The following is a 10016-nucleotide window of genomic DNA, read 5'->3' on the forward strand; positions in this document are numbered from 1 at the left end:
TATATATATATATATATATATATATATATATATATATATATATATATATATATGTGTGCAGTATATATAACAATATATAATATAATAATAGTATATATGTGACAAGAGGACAGGCGAGTACCTGGTTGGTGTCGGCCTCGTGCATCAGGTGCTTGGCCTCGGCTTCAGCGTGGTCGTAGTCAGAAGGAAGAATCCAGTCCAGAGTTTCTTCTTTGTCCATCTTCCCGTCGTTGTTTTTGTCTCTGAACTCAGAGAACTGCTGGCGCTCGGTGGCGACCCACTCTGGTTCTTCTTCTTCTCCATCTGACGTGTACATGTCGCCTGCAGAAGGAGAGAAACGTGTTATAATAGAGTCAACCCACTCTGCTGTCAGTTCTTCGTACGCGTTAGCTCTCCTTACGCGTTAGATTTCCGTACTCGTTAGCTCTCCGTACACGTTAGATATCCTTACTCGTTAGCTCTCCGTACACGTTAGTGATTGAACAAATAATAACAAATAATTGAACATTAGAGTTCACAGTTCCACATCCATTTCACCGTCCAGTGTTTTGAAATGCAGCGCGGAAGTGAAGGGAGCCAAACTAGTGAGACTAGTCCTACCAAGGAAGGACCTGACCTGGAGGGACTAGTCCTACCAAGGAAGGACCTGACCTGGAAGGACTAGTCCTACCAAGGAAGGACCTGACCTGGAAGGACTAGTCCTACCAAGGAAGGATCCAACCTGGAAGGACTAGTCCTACCAAGGAAGGATCCGACCTGGAAGGACTAGTCCTACTAGTCCTATCTAGAGATCTTCTTACCGATGTACTCCTTCAGGTCAATGAAACCGTCTCCGTTCTTGTCAATGTCTTCCATTGTTTCCTGCAACAAAGAGAAAAAACATTGACATCACATCATGTCCGTAACATTATGTCACATTAGTGACTTAATGTCATTGAGATCACGTTAGTCCAGTGACATCACATCAGTGACATCATGTCAATGACATCCAATCAGGCCAGTGACATCACGTCAGTGACATCCAGTCAGGGACATCAAATCAGGCCAGTGACATTGTGTCAGTGACATCCCGTCAGTGACATTGTGTCAGGCCAGTGACATCCCTTCAGTGACATCGTGTCAGGCCAGTGACATCACGTCAGTGACATCGTGTCAGACCAGTGACATCACTTCATTGACATCACTTCAGTGACATCATGTCAGGCCAGTGACATCACGTCAGTGACATCACGTCAGTGACATCACGACAGTGACATCACGACAGTGACATCGTGTCAGGCCAGTGACATCACGTCAGTAAAATTGTGTCAGGCCAGTGACATCACTTCAATGACATCGTGTCAGGCCAGTGACATCACTTCAATGACATCATGTCAGGCCAGTGACATCACTTCAGTGACATCGTGTCAGGCCAGTGACATCACTTCAGTGACATCAGTCTTGTTCAGAGTCTCTCTACATACTCCTGGCACCATATTTCTGTTTGACTGGGTTCAGCTGGGTAATAGTTTATGTTTAACACTGCCATTCATCACACGGCTAACATTCCTTATTACGTCAGTATGAGTTAATAATATTATTAGTAATAATAATAATTAATAATGTATCCTTTATTAGAAATTACAATTTACACTAATGTTATTACACACAGGACTGAACCACACACACATGCTCAGGTCCTATACATGCACTAGTGGAGAGATGTCGGATTGGGGGGGGGGCGCCCATGGAAAGGTGCCCCAGGTAGTTGAGGGTTTGGGGCCTTACTCAAGAGAACCTGGCAGCGCCCAGGAGGTGAACTGGTACCTCTCCAGCTACCTGTCCACACTCTGTACTTTGGTGCATACTGGGACTTAAACCAGCAACCCTCCGGTTCCGAACCCAAAGCCCTACCTGTACCTGTGTCTTTGTCTCACCTGCACCACGATGTCCTTCATGTGCTGGTGGCCTTCGGGATGAAGGAAAGCCGAGAACTCCTGCTTGTCTGCCATCAGGTCTCCATTTGTGTCTGCGACTCGGAAGCGTCTCTCGTCCCTCAACATCATCTGATCGTAGTTATATTCTGTGTCCATCTGAGGGTCTTCTGTTAGAACCCACCAATCAGAGAGCAGAGAAATCAATCACAGAACCAATCAGAGAGCAGAGGAATCAATCACAGAACCAATCAGAGAGCAGAGGAATCTATCACAGAACCAATCAGAGAATCAGAGAGTGATAAAGTCTCTCTGCTGTTTGATAGGGCTTATTACAGAGTTTGTGTACCCAGGTAGCTCCCATATGTGACGTTCTTGTACTCGTCCCAGCTGATCACACCGTTCCCGTTAAGATCAAAGTCTTTCCACTGATGCTCCACACTGTCCGAAATGTGTTTCTTCTGAATGGATTTGATCCAATCCTTCAGCTCCTCTTCCGAGATAAACCCGTCTTGGTTCCTGTCCATTTTGTTCACGATGATGCTGCTGACACACACACACACACACACACACAGTGTGACAACTTGAAATCCCCAGTTGCATCAGCTGTTTAAAAAAGGAAGCGGAGCCGGCCCTTTAACATTGATTGTTTTGATTATTTTCCGTTGCGCGACAGCAAGGAGAGAGAGGACTTATGGGGACTGAGTGGACAGAGTAGAGAGTCGGGAAAAACAGTACGCAGAGTCGGAGGAGCTACAGCTCAGTGCGCAGCAATACAAGTAAAGGTCGTTTTAATTCCTTAAACACGTTGTCTAAACCGCTACAGACGGCTCCGCTAAACTTCTGAACAGTCACTCTGGATACAACTCCGGATCCAATTCTCAGCTGTTCACTGAGACCCCGCTAAAACCAGGACTTGATTATGGACTGACTGACAGGACTAATTGACTGACTGATTAGATTAAAAGTCTGTAAGTGTCCATTTTACTTTCCATGAGGTGTTGTTATTTACGGTTGTATGTACGGTTGGACTAGGACTAACAAGCTGCCTTGATATCAAATAATCGATGTTTCTGTTGTTCTCTACAAAAGAACTAAGTTAAAAGAAAACCAGAAGTGGAGTTTTTCGTTGGATTTTTGTGGATTTTTCTTTTGGGATTATTGGACATTGCACTTATTCTGTGGGACTTTTGTTTGAGTGTTTTGCTTAATTTTTTCTGTTTAAATATATGAACATTTGATTGCACTCTTGAATTGTGTGGTGTTTTGCGGGGTTTATTATTTTGTTTGTTTAGGGTGTACATTTTTATATGTGCACGCTTGTGAGGTTAATGTCTTTATCCTAGATATAAAACACACACAAACAACTGTACTAGACTAAGACTATCTTCAAACGTCAGGAGAGAGACCTGGCTGGCACCCCTTGACAAAAAAACTAACAAAACAAAAAAAGGGATAAAGACAAACTGTCACAACACACACAAGTATTAACAGTTGGTTTCTGTAGGAGTATTAGCAATTTCTGCAAGAGTATTAACAGATTAGATTAGATTAGATTCAACTTTATTGTCATTACACAGATACAAGGCAATGAAATGCAGCTGGGTCTAACCAGAAGTGCAATAGCAGTAAGTGCAGGATATACACTGGTTCATAAGTGCAGGACATTAAGATAAATATAGAAATGAATACTATTATAAACAGAATTTTACAGATAGATTTGTCCTATGAATATAATATATAGATAACAAGTATTGTGAACAAGATTTACAGCTGGATATGTACTGAATATAATATACAGGTGGATATTACTATAAATAGAATTTTGACGGATATGTACAATGAACATAATATACTAATGGTTTACAGAGTTTACAGGTGAGTATCTACTATGAATATTTATGCAGACGGCTATTATTATAGACAGAATTTTTACAGGTAGAATAATAAGTTTGGCTAAAATGAGCAGTATAACAATGATTTAAGGTAGTACAAATAAAGTTTGGGCAGAAGCTATCTGAATTAAAGTGCAGTGGTAATTAAGGTATATTACAGTTAAAGTACGGTATTGCAGATGTACTGTATATGAAAACAATTGGTACTGTAAATAAACAGTCAGCATTGCAAATTGAAATACCAGTCAAGGTAAGTAGTGCAAGATCAGATATAAAGAGTTGTTACTATAGTAACAGTCAGCAGAGCAGGTGAACATTATAGAATGGAGGCAGGTGTGAGGAGGGAGAGGAGAGTCTGTCAGTATATGAGGGGAGTGGGATCAATGAGGATCGGAGTTCAGGAAGGAGACAGCTTTGGGGAAAAAAACTGTTCTTTAATCTGCTGGTCCTGGTCCGGAGTCACCTGAACCGCCTGCCGGAGGGCAGGAGAGAAAACAGTCTGTGGGCTGGGTGAGAGAAGTCCTTAAGGATGCTGCGAGCTCGATGCAGACAGCGTTTCCTCTGGATGTGCTCGATGGCGGGTAATGGAGTCTAGGTGATGGCGGGTAGTGGAGTACAAGTGATGGCGGGTAGTGGAGTCCCAGTGATGGCGGGTAGTGGAGTCCCATTGATGCGGTAGTGGAGTCCCAGTGATGGCGGGTAGTGGAGTCCCGGTTATGGCGGGTAGTGGAGTCCCGGTTATGGCGGGTAGTGGAGTCCCGGTGATGGCGGGTCGTGGAGTCCCAGTGATGGCGGGTAGTGGAGTCCCGGTGATGGCGGGTAGTGCTGGTGAGCCTTCTTGACCAGGTAGGAGGTGTTGTTTTCTTTAGGATAATTAACGGTTTCTGTAGGAGTATTAACAGTTTCTGTAGAAGTACTAGGTTTCTGTAGGAGTATTAACAGTTTCTGTAGGAGTATTAATGGTTTTTGTAGGAGTATTAACAGTGTCTGTAGGAGTATTAACGGTTTCTGTAGGAGTATTAACAGTGTCTGTAGGAGTATTCACGGTTTCTGTAGGAGTATTAACAGTTTCTGTAGGAGTATTAACATTGTCTGTAGGAGTATTAACGGTTTCTGTTGAGTAATAACAGTTTCTGTAGGAGTATCAACCCTCTGAGCCCTGAGGCCATTTTTACAGTTTATTGTCCATCTGGATTTATTTTATAATAACTTGTAAAACATCAACCCTGTTGTCTACAGTCAAGATGTGAACATCATTTTTTTTAGGACAAACTGGGTTATTAGAATATTGGGGTTGCAGTGAGGTCACTTGCATGTTAAAAATGGTTGTAGGGCCTTAAAGACAAATGAATAAATAAAACGGAACATGAATCTCCAGATTTGTATTGATATCACAGACGGATAAATAAAACGTCTAAAACACTTCTCATATGTCTTGGGAGTCACACTGTGAAGAAATAATCATCATAACTTATACAGTTGACAAAATACATGCATTTTTTCAAAGAAAGTCAAGACGCTTTTGCTCTCATGACATTTACTTATGCCAAAAATAACATAATAATGTAATATTTATTGATATTACACCAAAAGCAATGCTACACAAGCAAATGCGTGTCTAAATAGTGCGCCTCATGGCCTTCCATAGAGCCTATTGGTCTTTTTGTCCCTTCTGGCCTTTTATACAAGAGGGTGACGTTGTCTCCCATATATTGGCATACTGGGGCCTTTATTTCTGGAAACAACAGAGAGGAGAGACGGAGCAGCGAGCTAGTGGCAGAAATGAGCCAAAACGCGATGAATTATGGACATAAGGTGGATCAATCTTGGATATAACAGTGTGGATTTAAAGCCCAACGACCCCGAAAAAGGGTGGAGGTTCCAGGCTCAATAGAATATCACCTGAAGAGGCTAGAAAGACCCGGAAGAGACCTCCGTAACCGCTAACTCGTCAGGATTTAAACGCAACCGGTGGTAAGTCAATAGCTAGTATGGTTTAAAAATGATAAAACTATGAATCAGAGGTGCTTTTTCGCTTGTGTGCGAGTGTCTCGTTCTCAGAGAGTTAACAGATTCTGCAGGAGTATTAACAGTTTCTGTAGGAGCATTAACAGTTTCTTTAAGAGTATTAACAGTTTCTGTTGGAGTATTAACAGTGTCTGTAGTAGTATTAACGGTTTCTGTTGAGTATTAAAAGTTTCTGCAGGAGTATTGACGGTTTCAGTAGGAGTGAAAACGGCTCCCACAATTGTTGCAAAGATAAGACATTTACAGTTTTTTTGCTTTTCAGCGTAAAATACTAACCCTTGCTATAATCCATGGCTGCAACACAACAAACGTCTGGAATGCGCTGTCTCTTCTCCGGAGGCAGATGTATATCTGTGTATATCTGTGTTTATCTCTGTATATCTATGTATATCTTTGTATATATCTGTATATCTGTGTATATCAGTGTGTATATCTGTGTATATATGTGCGTATATCTGTGTGTATATCTGTAGTAAATGCAGTAATAGTACATGTTCTCACCCCAGCCTGCGCTGGCTCTCCTCCGGAGCCAGTTGCTCGAAGGCCTTGGCCTGTGCTTGGCCCAGGAAAGCTTCGTGGTCGTAGTCGTTGTCTTTGTTGTCGTTGTGTTGGAGGTGGCTGAGAGGTTCTTCTTCATGGACTCGACTTATCTTCTTCTCTTTGGGTTGGAGGCGGCTGAGAGGTTTTTCTTTATGGACTTGACTCTTATTCTCTGTGGGTTTACTGCTGCCGTAAACCACGCAGAGGACGAAACACAGCAGCAAGGCACGGATCATCCTGACAACCTGAAAACCAGTGAAAGACATTCAAACTTAACCTTTATGTACACCATGGGTCTCAAACTCGCGGCCCGGGGTCAATTGCGGCCCGCGGGATGATATTTTGTGGCCCCCTACTTGACATCAAAGTCAAGTGTTACTGCGGCCCGCGCGTTCTGAAACTTTTTGTCATTGCGCTGGTCACTTATGGGCTACCATAGTAGTCTCCTGACAGCGGCGTAACGGCTGTCAAGCTAGCTAAGTACCTGGGAAAGTATCAACATTAGTCACTTGTTTGAAACGTGTTTCGGAGGGACGGAAAATATATTACATCACTCAGTTCCAACCATGTCTCTCTCAAAAAGTGCCGTAAACAGAAAGGTTGGCGACGAGCACAGGCAATTTCAGGGAAAGTGGGAGACGGAATGTATTTTTGTTGAGCACAAGGGCGCCCCTACATGTCTCATATGCACAGAGAAAGTTGCGGTGTACAAGGAATACAATATCAGACATCATTACTCAACTAGACATGTTGAGGAGTATACAAAATACCAGGGAGATGAGAGAAAGAACCGAGTCGCCAACCTTAAAAAATGTCTATTGAGGCTACAGGATTTATTCAAGAAGGCAAACAAAGAGAAGGAAGCCGCAGTCGAAGCTAGCTACTTGGTGAGTGAGATGATTGCTAAGGGCGGGAAGCCGTTCAAGGAAGGCAAGTTCATCAAAAAGTACATGTTACTAGTTGCAAGTAAAGTCTGTCAAGAAAATAAGGGACATTTTAGCAATATCAGCCTTTCAGCTAACACAGTGGCAGAGTGCATTTCTGACCGGTCAGAAAACATATATGACCAACTGTGTGAGAAAGCCAAACGTTTTTGTGCGTACTCAGTCGCTCTTGATGAGAGCACGGATAACACTGACACTGCGCAGCTCGCAGTATATGTTCGTGGTGTTGACGACAATTTTGAAGTGATTGAGGAGTTGCTCGCTGTGATTCCAATGCATGGTCCGACCACCGCTCAGGAGATATTCCGCCAGCTGTGTGGTGCTATTGAGGATGCCGGTTTGCCATGGAGGAGGTTTTGCTGGAATGACAACCGACGGAATACCATCAATAATAACCCAGTTTGTCCTAAAAAAATGATGTTCATATCTTGACTGTAGAACAACAGGGTTGATGTTTTACAAGTTATTATAAAATAAATCCAGACGGAAAATAAACTGTAAAAATGGCCTCAGGGCCCCCAGGGTTAAGTGATCCCAAATGGCTCATGGACTTAGCTTTTCTTGTTGACATCACACAGGAGCTGAATGTCCTGAACAAGAAGTTACAAGGCCAGGGGCAGCTTGTCAGTGCTGCCTATGACAATGTGAGGGCATTCTCCACAAAACTTGTATTATGGAAATCCCAGCTCTCTCAGACAAACCTCTGCCATTTCCGAGAATGCAAGGCACTCATGGATGTGGGCACAGCATTCAGTAGTGAGAATTACTATTACAATTATGAAGCTACAGGAGGAATTTGATCGCAGGTTTGCTGACTTCAAGACTATTTCCACTCTCATTCTAACCCCAACCGGCCCGTCAGACACCGCCTACCAAGAGCCTGGGTCTGACCGAGGTTTCTGCCTAAAAGGAAGTTTTTCCTCGCCACTGTCGCACTGTTGCTTGCTCTGTAGGAAACTACTAGAACTGTTGGGTCCTACTCTATCTGTAAAGTGTCTCGAGATAACTCTTGTTATGATTTGATACTATAAATAAAATTGAATTGAATTGAAGACACACAGAGCCACTTTTCACATTTTTGCTGCCCCTTTTCCTTTGATGTGCAAGATGCTCCTCCTGTACTTCAAACGGAGCTCATTGACCTGCAGTGCAATTCTTACCTCAAAGTCAAGTTCAGGGAGGTGAGTGGAAATGCCGACAAGTTTTGACAGTTTTTGAGAGAATTGCCACCCACCTTCCCTGAGCTCTCCAGGATGTTCAAGCGAACCATGTGCCTTTTTGGGAGCACTTATCTATGTGAAAAGCTCTTCTCCACCATGAACTTTAATAAGTCAAAGTACAGGTCCAGACTTACTGATGGACATCTTCAAGCCATACTTAGAGTTTCAACTGTTTCTTCCCTAAAGCCAAATGTGTCTCAGCTGTGTGAGAGGGAGCGCTGTCAGGTCTCTGGCAGCAAGGTGTAGGCAAGAGAAGTCTATGTTCTGAAGAACCGTTCATGTTCAGAAAGAAATGTTCAAATTCAGAGGAACAGTTCATGTTAAGAAGAAGCATTCATGTTGAAGAACTGTTAATAAAGAAAATTGGATCAGTTGTGTACCTTTTTTTGTAATACTGTACTTGAAACACATTTTTTGTGGAACAATTGATGCGGCCCAGCCAAACCCAGACGCTACCTCCAGCAGTCCCCAAGTAAGTTGAGGTTGAGACCCCTGGCCTAAAGGAAGCATACATAAAGTGAACAGGATTGGACCGAGCACAGATCCTTGTGGGACTCCATGACTAACTTTGGCGTGCATGGAGGATTCATCTTTAACATGAACAAACTGAGATGGATCTGATAAATAAGACTTAAACAAGCTTAGAGCAGTCCCTTTAATGCCAATTAAATGTTCCAATTTCTGTAATAAGATATGATGATCAATGGTATCAAATGCAGCACTGAGATCTAATAACACCAGTACAGAGATAAGTCCGTTGTCTGATGCAATTAGGAGGTCATTAGTAATTTTCACAAGTGCTGTCTCTGTGCTATGATTAACTCTAAATCCTGACTGAAAATCCTCAAATAAGCTGTTGCTATGCAGAAAGTCACACAGCTGTTTGGCAACTGCTTTCTCAAGAATCTTAGAGAGAAATGGAAGGTTAGATATAGGTCTATAGTTGGCAAAAACATCTGGATCAAGGTTGGATATAGGTCTATAGTTGGCTAAAACATCTTGATCAAGGTTGGATATAGGTCTATAGTTGGCTAAAACATCTGGATCAGGGTTGGATGTAGGTCTATAGTTGGCTAAAACATCTGGATCAAGGTTGGATATAGGTCTATAGTTGGCTAAAACATCTGGATCAAGATTGGCTTTTTTAGAAGAGGTTTTATTACAGCTACTTTAAAGTGCTGTGGTACATAGCCTGTTAATAAAGATAGATTGGTTATATCTAGTAGAGAAGTGTTGACTAAGGGTAAAACTTCTTTAAGTAGCCTATTGGGGATGGGGTCTAATAGGCAGGTTGATGGTTTTGATGAAGCCTAGTCGGGATGGGGTCTAAGAGGCAGGTTGATGGTTTAGATGAAGCCTAGTCGGGATGGGTTCTAAGAGCCAGGTTGATGGTTTAGATGAAGCCTAGTCGGGATGGGGTCTAATGGCGGTTTTCCACTGCGTGGTATCTACTCGACTCGCCTCGGGTCTACTCGC

At 42.7% G+C, this 10016-nt stretch overlaps 1 protein-coding gene across 1 annotated transcript in view; it reads right to left on the minus strand.

Moving 5' to 3' along the window:
- The window catches only part of LOC117939027 (calumenin-A-like), a 12610-nt gene that overhangs the window by 563 nt on the left and 2031 nt on the right, over window positions 1–10016 (minus strand). The window contains exons 2-6 of the mRNA XM_034864070.1: window positions 6338–6621; window positions 2263–2456; window positions 1917–2083; window positions 801–861; window positions 104–321 (exon numbers count right to left, since the gene is read on the minus strand). Of these exons, the coding sequence (XP_034719961.1) occupies window positions 104–321; window positions 801–861; window positions 1917–2083; window positions 2263–2456; window positions 6338–6621 (924 nt within the window). The remainder of the gene's footprint in view (window positions 1–103; window positions 322–800; window positions 862–1916; window positions 2084–2262; window positions 2457–6337; window positions 6622–10016) is intronic.

Source organism: Etheostoma cragini, chromosome 23 (genome assembly GCF_013103735.1).
Source record: "Etheostoma cragini isolate CJK2018 chromosome 23, CSU_Ecrag_1.0, whole genome shotgun sequence".
NCBI classification, from domain to species: Eukaryota; Metazoa; Chordata; class Actinopteri; order Perciformes; family Percidae; genus Etheostoma; species Etheostoma cragini.